Source organism: Mus pahari, chromosome 17 (genome assembly GCF_900095145.1).
Source record: "Mus pahari chromosome 17, PAHARI_EIJ_v1.1, whole genome shotgun sequence".
NCBI lineage: Eukaryota > Metazoa > Chordata > Mammalia > Rodentia > Muridae > Mus > Mus pahari.
In genome coordinates this window covers 41,655,837-41,675,502 of record NC_034606.1, presented here as the reverse complement: position 1 = coordinate 41,675,502, position 19,666 = coordinate 41,655,837, and the positions used below count along the sequence as shown (strand labels likewise).

The 19,666-nt window shown below is 53.1% G+C and overlaps 2 protein-coding genes across 2 annotated transcripts; both read left to right on the top strand.

The window, feature by feature from the left end:
- The first annotated feature begins 755 nt into the window (after positions 1-755).
- Positions 756-14,133, top strand: Tonsl (tonsoku like, DNA repair protein). The gene is made up of 26 exons (XM_021216314.2): positions 756-829; positions 910-1,005; positions 1,096-1,238; positions 1,664-1,847; positions 2,063-2,192; positions 2,442-2,613; positions 2,695-2,809; positions 3,372-3,517; positions 3,613-3,765; positions 4,047-4,172; positions 4,411-4,600; positions 5,658-5,740; positions 5,856-5,945; positions 6,392-6,464; positions 6,549-6,712; positions 6,793-6,916; positions 6,999-7,729; positions 7,818-7,894; positions 8,370-8,520; positions 8,609-8,687; positions 9,142-9,443; positions 9,629-9,800; positions 10,452-10,627; positions 10,967-11,040; positions 11,425-11,558; positions 13,826-14,133. The coding sequence occupies exons 1-26, from the start codon at positions 805-807 to the stop codon at positions 14,005-14,007; spliced, it is 4,092 nt and encodes a 1,363-aa protein (XP_021071973.1). The 5' UTR covers positions 756-804; the 3' UTR covers positions 14,008-14,133.
- An 83-nt stretch (positions 14,134-14,216) lies between these two features.
- Vps28 (VPS28 subunit of ESCRT-I) lies at positions 14,217-18,061 on the top strand. Its single transcript, XM_021216316.2, has 10 exons — positions 14,217-14,312; positions 15,088-15,158; positions 15,674-15,702; positions 15,797-15,834; positions 16,110-16,199; positions 16,772-16,877; positions 16,994-17,095; positions 17,492-17,545; positions 17,638-17,729; positions 17,817-18,061. The coding sequence occupies exons 2-10, from the start codon at positions 15,122-15,124 to the stop codon at positions 17,932-17,934; spliced, it is 666 nt and encodes a 221-aa protein (XP_021071975.1). The 5' UTR covers positions 14,217-14,312; positions 15,088-15,121; the 3' UTR covers positions 17,935-18,061.
- The last annotated feature ends 1,605 nt before the right edge of the window (positions 18,062-19,666 follow it).

Sequence of the window (19,666 nt, the reverse complement as noted above, 5' to 3'; positions counted from 1 at the left end):
AAAAAAAAATCTTTAAAAAAATAATAATTTCTAGAGAAAACGTGGGTAGTACTACAGTATACCTGTAATAAAAAGGCAGGTTGGGAGCTGGAAAGTTGGCTCAGTAGTTAAGAGCATATACTACACTTGCAGAGGACCCAAGGTTGGTTCCTAGTATCCACAGGATGATTCACAAGCTGTAACTCCTCTTCAAGTTGCCCTCTTCAGCCTCTTCAGACACTAGGCACACAGGAGGTGCACACACACACACACACACATATATATATATAGGTAAACACATACATGAAATTTAAAAAATCTTTTTTGTGTGTGTCTCTCTGTGCAGCACTGGCTTTCCAGGAATTTGCTCTGTAGACCAGGCTGGCCTCAAATTTAGAAATCTGCCAGTCTTAGCCTCCTGAGTGCTGGGATTAAAGGCATGCTCCACCAAGCCCGTCTAATCCTTAAAAAAAAAAAAAAAGGCAGGTAGATTTCATAGGAGCAGGGTCAATCTTTAGTCCTGGTAACTCACCAGAAAGGGTCTGTAAATAAAGACACTGCCTGCTTGGGTGCCCACACTCTGACAGCAGCCTTGAAGGCCCAGATCCTACCCAACAGACTTTCTGCTCCCTGAATGCGCCAGTCGGACTACAAATCCCAGGAGGCCTGGAGTCTACCGCACTTTGGCCACCGAAGGGGCGGGGCTAAGCATGCGCTCAGAAGAGTGGGTGGGCCTTGCGTGTTAGGGGTGGAGCGAGATAATGGGCGTGGGCTCGGGGAAGCGCGGGAAGTGCAGATTTTCGCGGCGGTGGTGGCTGTGCGACTATGACCCTGGAACAGGAGCTTCGCCGTGAGTATTTGGGGGAGTGCACGTCGGGACGCAGGGTGTGGATCGGGACCTGGGTTAGACCCGATTCTCTCTTCCCGCAGAGCTGAGCAAGGCCAAGGCCAGGGCCCAGAGGAATGGACAGCTGCGCGAGGAGGCGGTCTACTGCCACCAGCTGGGGGAGCTGCTGGCTAGCCACGGTGAGCCGGTGCGGTGAGAGGGAGGGCTGGAGGCAGGGGACTGGCTAGGAGATGGAGTACCTCGAGCACCCCACGCCCCTCTTCCGGCAGGCCGCTTCAAGGACGCTTTGGAGGAGCACCAGCAGGAGCTACATCTGCTAGAGAGCGTGCAGGACACTCTAGGCTGCGCTGTGGCCCATCGCAAGATTGGAGAGCGGCTGGCCGAAATGGAGAATTACTCCGCTGCTCTGAAGGTACAGGGCCTTCACTTGTTGAGGAGAGAGGGCTAGTATGCAAATAAGTATTCAGCGACCACTGACTTGGCAGGCAGTCACACCCTTATGTCTACTGGGGGCGCTGCCTGGCTCTTGGTGGTGATGGTAGGGAATGGATGGGTTTGTGACGACTGAAAGAGGAAGACTCAGGACCCACTGCTATTGGGAGTAACACTCCAGGCAGCCCTTAGTGGTCGGTCTCCCATGACAGCACTGCTGCAGGGCAGAGCAGCCATTACCATAGACAATCCATTGCACAGAAAAGATAGGACATTGGTATAGCCAACTCTGTCGAAATTTGGGAAACAGAAGGGATTCTTTTCTAAGAGCAGCTTCCCCTGGTGTCAGACTGCTGGGGCTGCTGGGGGCCGGGTCACTTCAAATGCTTTTTCTTTCTACATTAGCACCAGCATCTCTACCTGGATCTGGCTGGTTCCCTGTCCAACCACACCGAGCTACAGCGAGCCTGGGCCACCATTGGCCGCACCCACCTGGACGTGTATGACCACTGCCAATCAAGAGATGCCTTGTTGCAGGCACAGGCTGCCTTTGAGAAGAGCTTGGCTATTGTGGATGAGAAACTAGAGGGTAGGTCCCCTTTCCCTGGATTCTCCCCGTATCCTCCGTTCCAGGCCCTCCCTTTCAAGGCCTTGAACCTGTCAGACATCTGCTCCTTCTCTGTATACTCTACGAGCAGCAGACTCCTGGCTCACTCAATAAGAGATGGGATAAAGGGTGGGAGCGCCTGAAAAACCCCATATCCTGTGGGTGGGGAAGGGTTTCCTAAAGCTGTCTTTTTCCAGGGATGCTGACCCAGCGGGAACTGAGTGAGATGAGGACCCGTCTCTACCTCAATCTGGGCCTCGCATGTGAGAGCCTGCAACAGACAGCCCTGTGCAACAACTACTTCAAAAAGAGCATCTTTCTCGCTGAGTGAGGAGCCACCATCCCTGTCCCCAAGAGGGAGTAGGTGGTCCCCTGGGATCCTTCCAAGAGGGCAGCTTGCCTAAGTTGTTCATTTGCCACGCACACTTAGGCCTGAAACCACAGAATGGTTGATCTGGGGTCTAGATAGCCGTAACTGGTTGAACATCAATAGTATCATAGGTATTTCGCTGTCTTACTGTTACGAGGCTGGTGGACACCAGACACTCTGAGCCCCTGTCACCCCATCCTCCACAGGCAGAACCATCTCTATGAAGATCTGTTCCGGGCCCGGTACAACCTGGGCGCCATCCACTGGCGCGGGGGGCAGCATTCTCAGGCCATGCGCTGCTTGGAAGGGGCCCGGGAATGTGCCCGGGCCATGAAGATGAGATTCATGGAGAGTGAATGTTGTGTGCTAGTGTCCCAGGTACCTCTCCTTTCATCGTCGGCTTGGGCTTGGACCTTAGTGAGTCTACAGGTCTTAGTTTTTTTCCCCCCCTCTTTCCAGGTGCTCCAAGATCTGGGGGACTTCCTGGCTGCCAAACGAGCCCTGAAGAAGGCCTATAGGTTGGGCTCCCAGAAGCCTAACCAGAGAGTGACTGTCTGTCAGAGCCTTAAGTATGGTGAGGCTGCACGGGAGCCTGGAACCGAGAGCCTCAGGGGTCTGAGAAGGTCTCTGCTCTCCCGACAGGAGAGAGCCAGCTTATGTTCTTGGGGAAGTGGCAGCGTGGGCATGAGCCTCCAGCAGACAGCAAGGGTAGATTTCTGTCCGTTGAAGACCCTTGCCTTGGGCTAAGCCTGCTGCACAGGGTGTCTAGGAAACTAGAGGCTGTGTGGGGAAACTGACTGGACCTTTGTTACAAAGCAACATTAGCAAGCGGGAGCATAGGCGGCATACTGCGCCCCCGAGACTGACAGTGACGACGGTCACTGGTGTTCGGTTCTTCAGACCAAGCACCATTCCAGGCTGTTAAAGCACACTTACTCTTGTAACCTTCAAAAGTTCCAAGTGGTCAAGTTCCCCACTACCCACTTTTTTTTTTTTTAACCAATGGTCACACTGAGATACTTTCCCTGATTCCCAGGCTGCTGCCTAAGGGAATATGGCTGGTGGGTGGTAGGCTGTGGGTGGGGCCCTAGACTGTGTGATCCCGCCTCCCCCTCACTCAGGATTCTTTTCGGCAGTATTGGCAGTGATCCAGCTGCAGCAGCAGCTGGAAGAGGCTGAGGGCAATGATCTTCAAGGTGCCATGGCTATCTGTGAACAGTTGGGGGACCTTTTCTCCAAAGCGGGTGACTTTCCCAAGGCATCTGAGGCTTACCAGAAGCAGGTGAGTGCCCCCCTCCCCCGCCCCACATAGGGCGGGAAGAGAGTGATAGCTACATATACAAAAGGGGTCTGAGACCTACTGTGCTGCCTTCCTAGCTGCACTTGGCTGAGCTGCTGAACAGACCAGACGTGGAGCTGGCTGTTATCCACGTATCCCTGGCCACCACACTGGGAGACATGAAGGATCACCGCAAGGCTGTACACCACTACGAGGAAGAACTGAGGCTACGCAAGGGCAATGCTCTGGAGGTGACACGCCCTTGCCCCCTGTGCACATACAGGCGTATTTTTGTGGCTCTACTTTACTTTGAGCCCACCGTTCTCCAGTAGTGGGTGCGAGTGGGTTCTTCCCCGAGAAAGGCTGTTCCTTCCGCGGACCGTCATGGCCTGTCAATTGGGGATATATAGGACAGAGACAAAGCAGATTTTCTAGTTTCGTATAGGCAGCTAAGGGAAGCCAGCTTATTGGCTGTGGGCAGCTGGACGTGGTAGGCAACCACGGACCTTGTGTTTTTCTCCCTCTGTTTCAGGAAGCTAAGACTTGGTTCAACATTGCACTGTCACGTGAGGAGGCTGGCGACGCATATGAGCTGCTAGCTCCATGCTTCCAGAAGGCTTTTTGCTGTGCCCAGCAGGCCCAGCGATTCCAGCTGCAGGTATGAGAGCCCATCCCACCATCCCAAATAAATCTAGCTTTCTTTTTTTTCCTGGCTTTTGACCTTAAGATCTTACTCATGGCCTACCTACCTACCTACCCCTGGCCCATTTTATATTTTCATTTTCTCACTAAGTTACCCATCCTGACCTTGAAGTTAGAATTCTTCTCCTCAACCTGTCTCCTTGCATTAATTGCTTTTTGTGGTCCTTGTTCAATTGGACATCTCTGTTCCCCAGAGGCAGATCTTACAGCACCTTTATACCGTGCAACTAAAGTTGCAGCCACAAGAAGCCCATGACACTGAAATCAGACTGCAGGAACTGAGTATGGCAAAAGACACAGAGGAAGAGGAGGAGGAAGAGGAGGAGGAAGAGCAAGAAGCCAGTGAGGCCCCAGAGACCAGTGAACTGGAACTCTCAGAGAGCGGTGAGGGCCAAATGCTGCCTTGTATGCTGGGCTGGGCTGGTGTGTGCTGGAGATGTGTCTTTATGGAGCCTGAGGACCAGAAGGGGTGACCGGTGCTTCTGTGAGAGTGCATGGAGGAGGTGGGACAAGTATATGGAGCATGGGACATGGTAATCAGAAGCTCCCTGGGGCAGAGTGGGCGTCAGACACAAGGGTTCTGTCTGACCACCACCAGCTGAAAGTCAGTTGTTTGGGGTCAAAGCCTAAGGAGGTGGTCCTGTTAGAACCAGCGGAGGTACGATGGTGTGTCCTGGGTGGCCTTGTGGGTGGCAGGCTGTGGTTGGGGACCCAATGCTGTATTGCCCCTTTGTGAGATTCGCGTCCAGCAGGGTTGGCAGTGATCCAGCTGCTGCGGGGTGTCCCTGGAACTCAAGACCAGTGTGCCGAGGGGTCCAGTGGTATGGTGCTAGGAAGGAGAGCGTCTTCACTCTGTGGGGCGAGGCAGGCAGGAAGCCATGGAGCTGAGGGCTAACTTCCAGTAGGGTGGTGGTCATGCAAGACCCAACTGTGAGGTTGGTGGATCAGAATCCTAGACAAACCTTGACTCCAAGTTACAAGCAAACTTAACAGGGCTGGAGCCTCAGTTCCTGGGAAGTTGGGCCGTCCGTGTCTTAGAGGATGAGACAAATCGAATATTGGTATTTTGTGTTTTATGAGGGAGGAAGGAGAACCAGGTACTTCAACTTTAGGGACCGTCCTCCAGCTGGTGGTCACATCCATGAGACAGAGCAGAGAAGAAAACAGAAAAGGCCAGTGGATGCAGGAGGGGCGCCAGGCCTACAGAGCCTCTGAGAAGAGTCACTACAAAGAAAGCCTGTCTTGAAAAAAAAACCATAAACAGATTGGTTGAAGCAGGCTTCTGGTAGAGTTGGGTTGGACTAGGAGCCGGCTTTGCTTGACCTGGCTACAGAGCTCCCAGCCCCTTAGAGTCTCCCTTCCTGCTTGTGGCTGCTCTGCCCTAGCGATCAGCAGAGCTAGAACACCATAGGCTCAGGGTCAGCCGACTTAACTCTTCTAGAGGGTGAGGCTGACGGCCTGTCTCAGCAGCTGGACGAAGATGAGGAGCTGCGGGGCTGTGTGGGCCGGCGGAAGGTGAACAAGGTGAGGACAACGTGCCCTCCCCCTTCCTGTTGCCCAAGGGCTCTGTACCACCCCTCACCAGCACTACTTCCACCCCTCACACTTCTGCCCCATGTCGGGGCAACTACACTTACAGTGGAACCGGCGCAATGACATGGGAGAGACGCTGCTGCACCGAGCTTGCATTGAAGGCCAACTGCGTCGTGTCCAGGATCTCGTGAAGCAGGTGGGTAAAATCCCTAGAGAGATCACCGAACCCCTGCTTCCTCGGGGAGCTATGGACCCAGGCAGAATCTCCTTTATAGCTTGTTTCTAAAAATAGAAGAGATCCCAAGTACCTATCTACTGTTTAGCATTCCTGCTGTGGGTGAGTGGGCGGCCTAGCCAGAATGAGAGTGACCAACAGACTAAGACCCCTGGCATCTTCCTTCCTGTTCTAAGCCCTGTATTCAGGCACTGTTTGTACCAAGGTATAGGATGGCACATGGACTAGGAGTCTACTGTGATAGTGTAGCCAGCTAGTCATCAGGAAGGGCAGGGCATATCCTCATTCTTTGGTAACACCTAAAGAGGGAAAGAAGGCTATACCAAGGAGTAAGTCTTTGAGGCCTACTCTGGGCGCTAGCTACTCTAGGACCGGGGCTAGGACCCGTCCTCTCTCTTTGATCCTAGGGCCATCCCCTGAATCCCCGAGACTACTGCGGCTGGACGCCTCTCCATGAAGCATGCAACTATGGACATCTTGGTAAGTAAGGTCAGGCCACGTGGCGGGACATGTGGGTCAGGAGGCAAGTATGCATGTGCTCACCGCCCACCCACCCCCACCCAGAGATTGTGCGCTTCCTTCTGGACCACGGAGCAGCAGTGGATGACCCAGGTGGCCAGGGGTGTGATGGCATCACCCCCCTGCATGATGCCCTCAACTGTGGCCACTTTGAGGTAGCTGAACTACTCATCGAGCGAGGGGCATCTGTGACTCTCCGTACCAGGAAGGTGAGGCAGGGCATGGGCAGGGCATGGGCAGGGACTGTGAGAGACTCTGTTGTTTCCCCACTCAACTGAGTGCCATTCAGGGCCTCAGCCCACTGGAGACACTGCAGCAGTGGGTGAAGTTGTACTTCAGGGACCTTGACCTTGAGACAAGACAGAAGGCCGCAACTATGGAGAGGAGGCTCCAGATGGCCTCCTCAGGCCAAGGTAAACAGGGCCTTCTCTAGTTCTCCTTGTTTCTAGCCCTAAAAGTGAGGTCCTGTCTCATGATTTATTCTCTCTTGCTCAGCTTCCCGCAGCTCCCCTGCCCTCCAGACCATTCCAAGTAACCATCTATTTGACCCTGAGACTTCTCCTCCCTCAAGCCCCTCTCCAGAACCCTCCTCATATACTCCTAGACCTCCAGAGGTCTCTCCAGCCCCTGATAAGGTCTTTCTGGAGGAAACTGTGTCTGCCGTGTCCCGACCTCGAAAGACCAGGCACAGACCAACCAGCAGCAGTAGCAGCTCAGAGGATGAGGGCGACTTAAGTCCCCGCAGGCCATCTCAGAAAAGACTGAGACACACCACACAGCAGGGGGAAGCCAAGACACCTGACCCACCTAAAAGTAGAGAGACGGCCACATCAAGTGCTTGCCGGACCGCTTACCGAGCGGCCATCCGAGGCGTGGGTAGTGCCCAGAGCCGTCGCTTGGTACCTAGCCTGCCGCGGGGCTCAGAGGAAGTCCCTGCCCCCAAGACAGCACTCATTCCTGAGGAGGAATACCTGGCTGGGGAATGGCTGGAGGTAGATACACCTCTGACCCGCAGCGCCAGGCCCAGCACCTCGCTGTCAGACTATGAGCGGTGCCCCACAAGGCCCCGGACCCGTGTCAAGCAGAGTCGCCCGACAAGTCTTGATGGTTGGTGTACACGGACTAAAGCAGGAGATGGCAGCTTGACTGCAGAGCCTGCAGAGAACCCCAGCATGCCTAGGACCTCAGGACCCAACAAGGAAAATTGTGCAGCAGGGCAGCCTTTGGTGGGTGCACAAGCAGTCTTTCGCATGGGACAGGTGCGGGTAGAAACTCATGTCTTCTGACTGTCCCCCACTCTGTCCTTCCTGCTAGCTTCTGGTCCAGCCCCCTCCCATCCGGGTTCGAGTTCAAATTCAGGATAACCTTTTCCTCATCCCTGTCCCCCAGAGGTAAGGCATGTGCTCTGCCTGGGGTAACAGTAGTTCAGGACACAGAACCCTTATGCGCTTATCAGGAGGGGATGTGTGAGGACTCTCTTGACCTTGGCACTCTACCCCCTAGAGCCCCAGGGGGCCCTGCACAGACAGGCTCAAGCAGGGATCTTCACCACAGTCTAGGAAGCTTCTATGGGCCTTAGAAACAGCCAGAAGAACAGGTAGTCCGCCTTTAACCCCAGTACTCAGGAGGCAGAAGCAGGCAAATGTCTGTGAGTCCAAGGCCAGCCTGGTCTACAGAGTGAGTTCCAGGACAGCCAGAGAGCTATACAAAAACCCTGTCTTGGGGGGTGTTGGGGGCGGGGGTGGGGCTAGTTATCCAGAGGAGAGGTACAGAGGTGGAGAACACCAGGTGAAAGAGCCGGAGATCCCAAAGCACCAAAGCAGGGCCCCAGTGCCTCCGAGCTCAGCACGCCATTCTCTTCGGCAGTGACGTCCGCCCTGTGTCTTGGCTCACAGAGCAAGCCGCCCAGCGCTACTTCCAAACGTGTGGGCTGCTCCCAAGGCTCACCCTGCGGAAGGATGGAGCACTGCTGGCCCCGCAGGACCCCATCCCTGACGTGCTGCAGAGTAACGATGAGGTGCGCGGCGGGGCTGGGGCCGTGGGCACAGGCTACCTCCGTTTGCTAGGCGCTGCAGGGCTGCTCACCACATACATATACACTCTAGGTGTTAGCTGAAGTAATTTCGTGGGACCTTCCTCCGCTAAAGGACCGCTACCGCAGGGCCTGCCTGAGCCTGGGGCAAGGTGAGCTAGCCCTGTCTTAGGACGGAGGAGCCGGGCCTGTAGTCCCCATCTACCCTGCAGATACGTGTATCTGAGGAAATCCAACCCTTTCCCCAAGCTTTATACCTTTTACCCTCCTGTGGGGGACAGGTAGGAGCAGACAGTTCTAAGATCATAGGCCCTTGGAATGAGAGTTCCTGAAGCAACCTAAGTCACAGGTAAAGCCCAGGGAGGAGTCTGAGGGGGGCTGGAGGTCACCAGTAACTGGTGACTGGAAGATGTTAAGTGTGGCTGAAGGAGATCAGAGCCCCCCCCCCCCCCGATTTATAGGCAAGCTCCTTGCATGATACTAAATCCAAGACTTTTAGGAATGGGCTCAGTATTACTGCCTGGACCATTTTATTTGCCTGCAGGATTCAGGCGGCAGGTTTGAACTCTGGCCCTGGTGACCTAACCCTGTATCCTCTCTTCTTAGGGGAGCACCAGCAAGTGCTGCAGGCCATGGACCACCAGAGTTCCAGCCCTTCTTTTAGTGCCTGTTCCCTGGCCTTGTGCCAAGCCCAGCTCACACCCCTGCTGAGGGCCCTCAAGTTACACACAGCGCTCCGGGAGCTACGCCTTGCAGGGAACCGACTAGGTGATGGCTGTGCTACTGAGCTGCTGGCCACCCTGGGCACCACGCCTAACCTGGTCCTCCTCGATCTCTCCTCCAATCACTTGGGCCAGGAAGGTCTGCGTCAGCTTGTGGAAGGCTCCTCGGGCCAGGCTGCTTTGCAGGTAAAGACCCAGCATACAGTGGGCCAACAGCTGCGGGGTATCACTATCCCCACCAAGCCGTTCATTGGCCGTCTGGTGCACCTGGGAGAGCTGGGTAGTGTGTGTCCCTGGAATGGGACCCCTGTGGAGACAAGGCTCCACATGGGGAGTCTGTGAGCTCAGTGCCCATCCCATCCCTTCTATAGAACTTGGAGGAGCTGGACCTGAGTATGAACCCACTAGGAGATGGCTGTGGTCAGGCCCTGGCCTCCCTTCTACAGGCCTGCCCTGTGCTCAGCACCCTGCGCCTACAGGCCTGTGGCTTTAGCCCCAGTTTCTTCCTGAGCCACCAGGCTGCCCTGGGTAGCGCCTTCCAAGGTAAGATGAGCAGCTAAGTGCATTCCCTGACCCTGGTGTTGAGAAAATTCAAACTCTTGAGCAGAGGGGTTCCAGATTATCAGGGTATGGATTCTGAGGGAAGGGCCAATTCCTATTAGGACCCAGCAGAAATTGGTTCTTGGCCGGCTTTGGCTGTTTTCAGAACTCATTCTAGCGCCCCCCCCCCCCCCCCCCCCCCCCCCCCCCCCCCCCCCCACATCACAAGTAGGGTTTCAGAGAGGCCATGTCTGCTCTCAGAGTCCCTCTATCTTTCCTTCCTGAGCTGATTTCATTGTGAGCTCGCCTGATTCAGTGTCATGGCCCCAGTACAGAGGGCTGAGGACTGGGGCTACCCAGTGGAGCCCAGCAGAGGGAGGGGCCTGGGATGCGGTGGCCATGGTCAGAGCAGTGTTCTGACTTTCATTCACAAATGTCCTGGCCCAGAACTTCATGCCTACCAGCCAGGAATATGGAGGGGTAAAAACTGGGCTTAGAGACTGGACAAGAGCCACTGCTTCTCAATTTTCCCGCAAAATGTCCAGGGGTAACAGGTTCTCTAAAGGATTCCTGAGGCTTCTGGGGTCAGAACTCTAGGGTGGGGAAAGGGCAGGGGGCACTGAATGGGTTAACAAACGTTCTTCTGCCATACAGATGCCGCGCACCTGAAGACCTTGTCCTTATCGTACAATCCGCTTGGCGCTCCTGCCCTGGCGAGGGTGCTGCAGAGCCTACCCGCCCGTACCCTCCTGCGTCTGGAGCTGAGCTCTGTGGCAGCCAGCAAGAGCGCCTCGGGTATCCTAGAGCCTGTTATCAAATACTTGACGAAGGTACGAGGTATGGAGTAGACTGCCAAACCAGGGCACAAGGATCCAAAGACCCACAACCTAAAGTCCTACAACTGCAACCCTGTCGTGCTGTGTGGAGTCTGAGGGAAGGGCTGGGGGTTGGGAAGAACACCCATGGACTCCTGGGAGCCAGGTGGTGTCACGTCAGGCAAGTTCCAAGGGACACGCCAGGCCCCTGTGGTCTTCACAAGGCATCTCTAACCTACAGCTTCCCTTTCCATCTCCATCTGTTTCTCTCTTGGTGGTGGGTCTCTGCTGGGAGGAAGGTGGATGGATGGGTGCCCACTAGGCATGGCCTTTTGCCCTGTTCTTAACGTCCAGGAAGGCTGCGCTCTGGCCCACCTAACCCTGTCTGCAAACTGCCTGGGTGACAAGGCCGTGAGAGAACTGAGCAGGTAACATACCATCTCTGAGCCACTGGCTCTCCTGTGAGGAGGGAGCCTGACATGACGAGTCAGGTGGAGTCACCTCTGTCTGACATCCACTGTCTCCAGGGATGGCCCTGGCAGACATGCTTACCCTCCTTGAGTTTCTTGCCATGCCCCTGTGCTTTGAGAACTTCCCACTCTGGCCTGTCCTTTATTTTTTCCTTGGTAAAGGATTCCCTCCCCGCCTCCATCCTGCCCCTAGAGCAGGAGCTGTCTAGAGCTGGCCACGGCATTGCCTCTGGCTGGCGCTGCGGAAATCCTTGGCTCCCAGAGCCAAGGGACAGGCTTCCCTGGTACTAAAGCCAGGGCTTTCCCGGCAAGCTCACCCTTTCACTTCCCATGTCATTGTAGATGTCTCCCTTGCTGCCCCTCACTCACCTCTCTGGACCTGTCTGCCAACCCTGAGGTCAGCTGTGCCAGTCTGGAGGAGCTCTTGTCTGCCCTCCAAGAGCGGTCCCAAGGCCTCAGCTTCCTTGGCTTGTCAGGTAAAGGGCTAGGAACAAGAATGGATCCCACTGTGTCTCACCTAACACAGGGCCTACTTTCCAGGGTCCTGCCAGCAGAAGGGGCAGTCACTGCCATTGGGCAGACTCCACAAGGCTGTCGTGATGCAAGGCAGTTTGTGGTGTAACCAGGGCAAGGAGAGAGGCTGACTGACTGACTGACTGACTGACTGACTGGTGACTCAGAGTACAGCAGGAAGCACTAAGGCAGATTACCTCAAACATGGCCTAAGCTGCACAGTAAAGCCCTCTCTCAAGAAAATAACAATAATAATAATAAACCAAAGGATGGGCTGGAGAAATGGTCAACACTTAGGGTTGTTCTTCCAGAGACCCCCATTTCAAATCTCAGCATGGAACATGGCAGTTAAAAACCTTTGGAACTCCAGTCCCAAGGGATCTGAAGCTGCCTTCTGGCCTCTGCAGGCAGCCTGGCTTCACACGGTACACAGATGTACATGCAAATGAAACGAAACACCAGTACACATAAAAGCAATTTAAAAATAGATACATATATTTATTTTGATTTTCAAGACAGGGTTTCTCTATCTAGCTGTCCTGGAACCAGGATGGCCTCAAACTCAAGAGACTCACTGGCCTCTGCCTCCAGGATGCTGGGATTAAAGGTGTGTACTGCCAAATGAGTACACTGTCCTCAGACACACCAGAGGAGTATGAAGGCATCAGATCTCATTACAGATGATTGTGAGCCACCACGTGTTTTTTTTGGAATTGAACTAGGGACCTCTGGAAGAGCAGTCAGTGCTTTTAAACACTGAGCCATCTCTCCAGTCCCAAATATATAATATTTTTTTTTCTTTTTCTTTGGGGGGGGGTTGGTTTTTTCAAGACAGGGTTTCTCTGTATAGTCCTGGCTATCCCGGAACTCACTCTGTAGACCAGGCTGGCCTTGAATTCAGAAATCCGCCTGCCTCGGCCTCCCAAGTGCTGGGACTAAAGGCATGCACCACCACTGCCTGGCTTGTTTTGTTTTCAAACAGGGCTTTTCTGTGTATTCCTGGCTGTCCTGGAACTCATTGTGTAGATCAGAATGGCCTTGAACTCACAGAGATCTGCCCGCCTCTGCCTCCTGAGTGCTGGGGCTAAGGGTGTACACCACCCCTACCCAGTTGTTTCTGCAGCTATTGTTTTTGGGATATCCTTTCTTCTGTGCAGCCTCCTCTTTTGGCCAGGAACAGTTTATCTCTTCTTAGTGAGAATCATCTTACTGAGGCAGGGGGAACCCATGGGTTAGTCCACCATAAACTCAACAGTGACCAGAGAGAACCTTTATCCAAACTTTGTAAAAGTTCATCAAAACCAATGTTCTTTGGGGGCCACTGACTGACTGGCAAACATCTTCCAACTCCACCTTTATAGACCTCTGAAACAGTGCACATTGTTTCTTTAAAGTGGCATTTTTCAGATATGCATGCACACCCCTCACAGCCCAGACAGCTCCACTGGTATTCTTAATGTGATCCTTGAACCTCCTTCTGGAGTGGCCGGTTGTTTGTTGTTTTTGGAGACGGTTTCTCTGCGCAGTCCTGGCTGTTCTGGAGCTCTGCAAAGGTTCCTCTCTACTTGGAGAGGACTGAGATTAAAGGCGGATGCCACCAGGGCAGGCATGATTTGGACCTTTTTTTTTTTTTTTTTTTTTTTTAGGGGTTTTCTGGGTCAAGAGAATGGCAAATCATTGTCACTTGCAGAAAGCCTTATTTCCTCATTCTTGTCAGCCAGTCACAATGATCCAAGTTCCGCTTAAGGGGTGCTTTCTCTCTCAACCTGACCCCCCTCTCCTTCCTTGCCCTACCTACTAATAAGGTAGCTTGTTCCGTTACGCCAACGCATTCTCCCCTTTACAAGTGTACCTGATGGCCTGGCCTGCCACTGCCTTGCCCAGCTGAATTTGAGGATGGCAGACTTTTCCCCTGGAGGATAAAAGCTGAGCACAGCGGAGCCCCTGGGTTTCTCCTGCACCCCACCCCCTCCTCCCTACACAGTGGTATTTCTGGCAGCTGTGCTCTTCCATCCAGTTCCCTGACAACCTCGAGCCTACTGGGATCTCTGGCTTGATGATCAAGGCCTGGCATTCACTACCCTCCAGAGATCCGTGGGCCCACAGTATACAGATATATTGAGTCCTTTTTATGATGGTACAAGCCAAAATGTAGGCTCCGAGGTACAGCATGAGCACTATGCCTCCTGAGGGTGTGTAAGTTAAACCTACCTCCTCCTCACCCCCACAGGCTGCTCTATTCAGGGGCCGCTGAACTCTGACCTCTGGGACAAGATCTTCGTGCAGTTGCAGGAGTTGCAACTGTGCAGCAAAGACCTGAGCACCAAAGACCGAGACACCCTGTGTCAGAGACTGCCGGAGGGTGCGTGCACACTGGACCAAGGTTCCAAGCTCTTCTTTAAATGCCTCTGATCCTAGTTCTGCCATTTCCTCCAGAAAAAAAAAAAACAATAAACTATGCTGCTATCTCATTCGTGTAGCTCTCCGCGTTAAGGGTGGGCGATGTGAGCTGTAAAAGCCTTGACAGGCGGAGCTACTCCAGAGCGCAAGCTCAGGCAAAATGGGCGAGCGCCGACCTACGGATTGGGCTTACTATGTGTGTAGGCTCAAGGTTGGAGGATGAGCGCCGAGCTGCCGATCGGGTTTCCCGGCAGGCGCAGGCGGAAAAAGCGAGCACCGAGCTTCTGTCGCCATCTCCGGGACTCCAAACGCCCCAGGTACACAGCGGCGATGACCGGGTCCCCTCATAGGAATCCTTTGAGCTAGGTGTCCCGGTCCCGTCTCCTTTGGGGCTCAGCGGCCCTTGCCGCGCGGCCAGTGTCTCAGTAGGCGATGGGCGCTGTCAAGTGGCATTGCTGGTCAGGTTCCCCTGGCTGTGAGGGTACCCACCTTTCTTCTGCGACTCCGCCGGCTGTTCCTAACTCCTGCGACCTCGGTAGCTCTGGCTGCTCATCAGGCCACTCCATCTCAGTTTGCCCATCTTTCTTGAACATTTGTTTTCACCCCATTTCAAATCCTGAGGCGTGTCTGAGCTGGCTTCCTTATTAGACAGGACCTATCCTGGGCCTTGCCTCCACCACTTCTATACCGCATCAACCAATAAGCTTGCCTTTATTCATTTCTCCAGTATCTCCCACAGAGTTGGGGTAAAACCCACCTCCACGCTTCCCCTCACACACAGAAAGCCCCGACACCTAGTTCTCAGCTCATTTCCATTGAAAGATGTTGCAACAGTGTGCCCTTCCCCTGTGCCCAAGATGCTGCCCCAGGTCTAACAGCTGCTCTTCCCTACCCTAACCCAGCTAACAGGCAGGACTCCCATGGCCCTCAGTGTTCATCTTCAAAGCCTGACTTCTCCATGACAGCCCTTTAGCATCCTGTGCCTGCCGTTCCTGTAGAGAGCAGGAAGGCTCTTCACACCGCTCTGATCCCCAGAGCCCAGTTCTTGAGGTGTGAGGGGACCCTTGAGTTAGTGTTGGCTCTGCTTTCCAGGTCTCTTGTGCCGTAAGCTGCCCGGGCCTGCAGGATGTTCCACGGGATCCCAGCTACTCCAGGCGTTGGAGGTGAGTGTAGCCTGAACTGGGAGGAAGCCGGGGAGCCAAGGCTTGCCCTGTTGCAGGGGCTGTTGGGAAAGGACCACACTGTTACCTCCATCCCGTAGTCATTAGGCCCTGGGGAGTGACTAGGGCCAGAATTATTTATAGTAGGACTCTGGGGGCCCAGCAATACCTGCGGGGGGAGAGAATATGCTTCAGTGTGGTCAGAACCTCTGGCATCCTGAGCAACTCTGGGTCTCCAACTGCATGTGTGAAGCATGTGACAGGCGGCTTTTATTTGTACCAAGTTGTGGCTCTCTGTACAGACTACGGTCATGTTGGTGGGGGAAGAGAGCTAAACCTAGCAATCTGTAACCTCTCAGAGGCCATATTGGTAGGAGGTGAGGCTAGAGCCCCTATTCTGTAGCTGCTTTGAGCTCTGTGGTACATGCATGGGAGACACCTTCTTGGGATGTGACTGAAATGGGCCTGTCCTGGGGTCACCTTGTAACCCTTGTCAGCTCCTCCTTGCTCTGTTGCAGCCCCTGGGAACAAGCCGGAGCTGTACGAGGTAGGTAGCAGATCCTCATCTGACCACTGCAAACACCATGTGGCTATAACCGTGCCTAGAGATGCTGACTGACTCTTGCCCGCTTTTCCAACAGGAAGTAAAGCTGTACAAGAATGCTCGGGAGCGGGAGAAGTAAGTCAAGTGTCTGAGCTGCCACACACACACACACACACACACACACACACACACACACACATCCAGCCTCCATGGCAGGCCCAGCAGTCTACCAAACACGCCACCACACCAATGGTTGGGGAGGACATGGCGTCGGGCTAGGAAGATGGACCCTGAGGAATATGTACCAGGGATGGAGTGGGAGGTGGGCTGAACTCTGCCATAAGTGCAGAGCAGCAGTTGGCTGCCTGCCCTGCCTTGGGACAGCGGCCTGATGGATGACTTTGTCTTAGGTATGACAACATGGCAGAGCTCTTTGCCGTGGTGAAGACGATGCAGGCACTGGAGAAGGCGTACATCAAGGACTGTGTCACCCCCAATGAGTGAGCAAGCCTGTGGCGTCAGACGTTGATGGCCACCAGTTCTCAGAAGCGAGTGTCTCCCTTCCTCAAAGCTTGTGGGTTCAGTAGGCAGCATACACGGAGCCCAAGCTATGAGGGTGTTCAGGGCGGGATCGGCCAGGGACCTTCTGGAAGCGGGGGTATGGTTCTGACTTCAGAAGGGAAACTGGAGCCTTGGGCAGCACAGTCCAAGGTATCACTGTCAAGTCCAGGTAGCCAGCAGGGATGCTGATGCTTTATCCACAGATGACAAGCCTGTTTGACTAGACCAGGAGTTGCCAGGTGGTAATGGAGGTCAGACACGGGCAAACGGAGTAGACATCCGCTCTTATGCTGAGTTACAGATCCACCCACACAGATCCCCTGTTGTAGTTCTGTTTCTGTCATACGTCCCTGCTCTCGTGCAGAGCTCCCTTCATACACGGACCCAACAGGAAGCCCTTGGCCTGCCTAGCCTACCGTGAAAGCTGCTACATCTAGAATTGTTGAGGGAGAACATGATGAGGCAAGCTAGGCTGTCCTCAGCCTCCAGAAGCAACTGGTCCCCTCTCTAGGTACACTGCAGCCTGCTCCAGGCTCCTGGTCCAGTACAAAGCCGCCTTCCGACAGGTCCAAGGCTCAGAGATCAGCTCCATTGATGAATTTTGCCGGAAGTTCAGAGTGAGTTAGCAGGTTCTCCCTTCTATCACGCAGGAGAGGGTGTGGTGGGATATGATCTGAAGGCCTGGCCCCCTGGAGGCCCTGTGGTGCCCAGTACCCATGTCCGTTCTCCTTAGCTGGACTGCCCACTTGCTATGGAGAGGATCAAAGAGGACCGACCCATCACTATCAAAGATGACAAGGGCAATCTCAACCGCTGCATTGCAGATGTCGTTTCGGTGTGTCCCACAGCTCCTGGGAGGGCCCAGTGGGGGTTAGAGGGAAGGGACTACCGGCCTGGGTTAGTCATAAATGTGTATTCTTGGGGTTTCCGGACCTAAACAGTACCCTAGGCGGGCTCCTCTCGGCTGTGAGGAGGATGAGAAGCATCAAAGGAGCCTAAGGCCCACCTGACTCAGTTCCTTCCTCTGAAAGGGGCCAGGATCTACTCAGGCAGGACCCTGGCTTGAGTGGGTTGTGTAGGAGCGCTTCCCAGATTCCTCTCAGAGTTGTGATCCCAAATGTCGGTAGGCCCAGAAGGTTAGCAGACAGGTCTTCAGTGTAGCCCCCAAGCAGGAAGGTGCGCCAGCTATCCCCACTGAGTAAGAGATGCCTAATGCACACGCTCCCCACAGCTCTTCATTACAGTCATGGACAAGCTGCGTCTGGAGATTCGTGCCATGGACGAGGTGCAGAAGTTGGGCAGGGAGCCCCGGGCTTGGGTGGAGGGGAACAGAGCAAGGTACATAGGGTCTCACGAGGGTAGCGCTTGTGTCTGTAGATTCAGCCAGACCTGCGGGAGCTGATGGAGACGATGCACAGGATGAGCCACCTGCCTCCAGACTTCGAGGGCCGCCAGACAGTCAGCCAGTGGTGAGTGGCTCTCCCGAGCAGGTGCAGGGAGCCTCATGGTGACATCACAGCCCCGCTGCTCAGACACACTTGTGCCTGTACCCCTAGGCTGCAGACCCTGAGTGCTATGTCGGCCTCTGACGAGCTGGATGACTCTCAAGTTCGCCAGATGCTCTTCGATTTGGAGTCAGCTTACAACGCCTTTAACCGCTTCCTACACGCCTAAGCCCCACCGAGGCAGGAATGAGACCTGATGGAGATGTGACGACTCCGCCGGCCCCCAGTGTCTACAACCGTCCTAGATGTCTATATTGTCAGGATATCACCCACAATAAAGATTGGTCTAACCTTCCTGCTGTGGGCAGCTATGCTGAGTCCCCGCCCTGTGTGATCTATCTATCTATATATCTATCTATATATCTATATCTATATATCTATATATCTATATATCTATATCTATCTATCTATCTATCTATCTATCTATCTATATATATATATATATATATATATCTATCTATCTATCTATCTATCTATCTATATATATATATATATATATATATATATATGTGTGTGTGTGTGTGTGTGTGTGTGTGTGTGTGTGTGTGTCTGACCTTGAGGCAGCACCCTGTCTCTTGGGGGGAGCACAGAGTCCCTGAAGTCATTGCCCTAAACCACCAAGGGGTCCTGCCCCTGTTACTCATCGCACACATAGAGCAGCCTCTGTGAGAGATGATAGCTGGGCAGTTATACACCACAGACCAGCTTCAACACCAGAGTAAACTGAGGTGCGGCATAGAGTCAGTGGGGGCGGATGCTGATGGTACCTGGCAGGGGCTGCTACTGACGGTAGCCAGTAAGTAGACAAAAGGGAAGAAGAAAAAAAATAGACACACACACATTTATTTGGTGGATGAAGCAAGACAAACTCCACAAGCAGCTCCACCTACTTCACATAGACAGACAGAAAGACAGAGACATATATACATTTACACTTTGGTCAGATGGGGCAGAGCTCCAACCACTTTGTGTGTGTGTGTATACAGGCATACATGTACACATACATCTGGTGAATGGAGCAAACTCCAACCAACTCCAGTGAATTCTACATATATACATATGAATTCCACATATTTGGTGGATGGAAAGAAGCTTCAACAACACTTTTTCTCTCACAGCTTATATATCCCAGAAAAATCTTTCAAGCAGTACAGAAATTATAATGCCGTTACAGTCTATTTTTCTCTAAGTAAATGATTACAATAAGTATACACACACAAAAAAGATGTTTCCTGAATACCCTCGCATGATCAAATGTTTTAAGTATTATGGGTGAAAAACAAATGTGAAAAACAGATTATTCCCTAGAACCCACATATACTGGTAACTAAGCAATTCATTATAGATTAACAAAGTATAAGCCAGCAAGGTAATTTTTTTCAGCCAGTTTGTCTTGACTGGCAGGCAGCAATTTGTGGTTACAAAGGAAAAAAAAATCAGTTATCTTGTTATTTATCTTAAAAAGAAATCTTATAAAAATCTTAAAAGAATCACAAATCTAAACTTTTGTATAAAAAACAACCAGCCATTTATATTTTAAATCCTCAAGTTGCATATCCACTAGCAAATTTTATCAGGAAGTTGAGGGGACAAAAATGGGTACCAGAAATTAATCAACATCTCAAGGACAAGCCCAGCTTTAGCCAGTGCCAACCAGGCTACCATTGTTCTTGTTTCCAGACCATAAAAAAACCTCTAGCTCAACTATTAATAGTGTGCATTTCTGAAGTTCAAACTGTTCCCCAAGATCAGAGCCACTAACAAAAACATTTATTCTCCAAATTCCTTTGTTTGTTTGTTTTTCGAGACAGGGTTTCTCTGTGTAACCCTGGGTGACCTGGAACTCACTCTGTAGACCAGGCTGGTGTCGAACTCAGAAATCCGCCTGCCTCTGCCTCCCA

Excerpts from the sequence above, each read along its gene's own strand:
- Tonsl (XM_021216314.2), top strand. The coding sequence starts at position 805 with ATGACCCTGGAACAGGAGCTTCGCC. Across the intron at positions 2,193-2,441 it reads AAGAGCATCTTTCTCGCTGA|GCAGAACCATCTCTATGAAG; the intron begins GTGAGGAGCCAC and ends CATCCTCCACAG. Across the intron at positions 7,730-7,817 it reads GTGCAGCAGGGCAGCCTTTG|CTTCTGGTCCAGCCCCCTCC; the intron begins GTGGGTGCACAA and ends CCTTCCTGCTAG.
- Vps28 (XM_021216316.2), top strand. The coding sequence starts at position 15,122 with ATGTTCCACGGGATCCCAGCTACTCCAGGCGTTGGAG. Across the intron at positions 16,878-16,993 it reads AATTTTGCCGGAAGTTCAGA|CTGGACTGCCCACTTGCTAT; the intron begins GTGAGTTAGCAG and ends CGTTCTCCTTAG. Across the intron at positions 17,730-17,816 it reads CGCCAGACAGTCAGCCAGTG|GCTGCAGACCCTGAGTGCTA; the intron begins GTGAGTGGCTCT and ends CTGTACCCCTAG.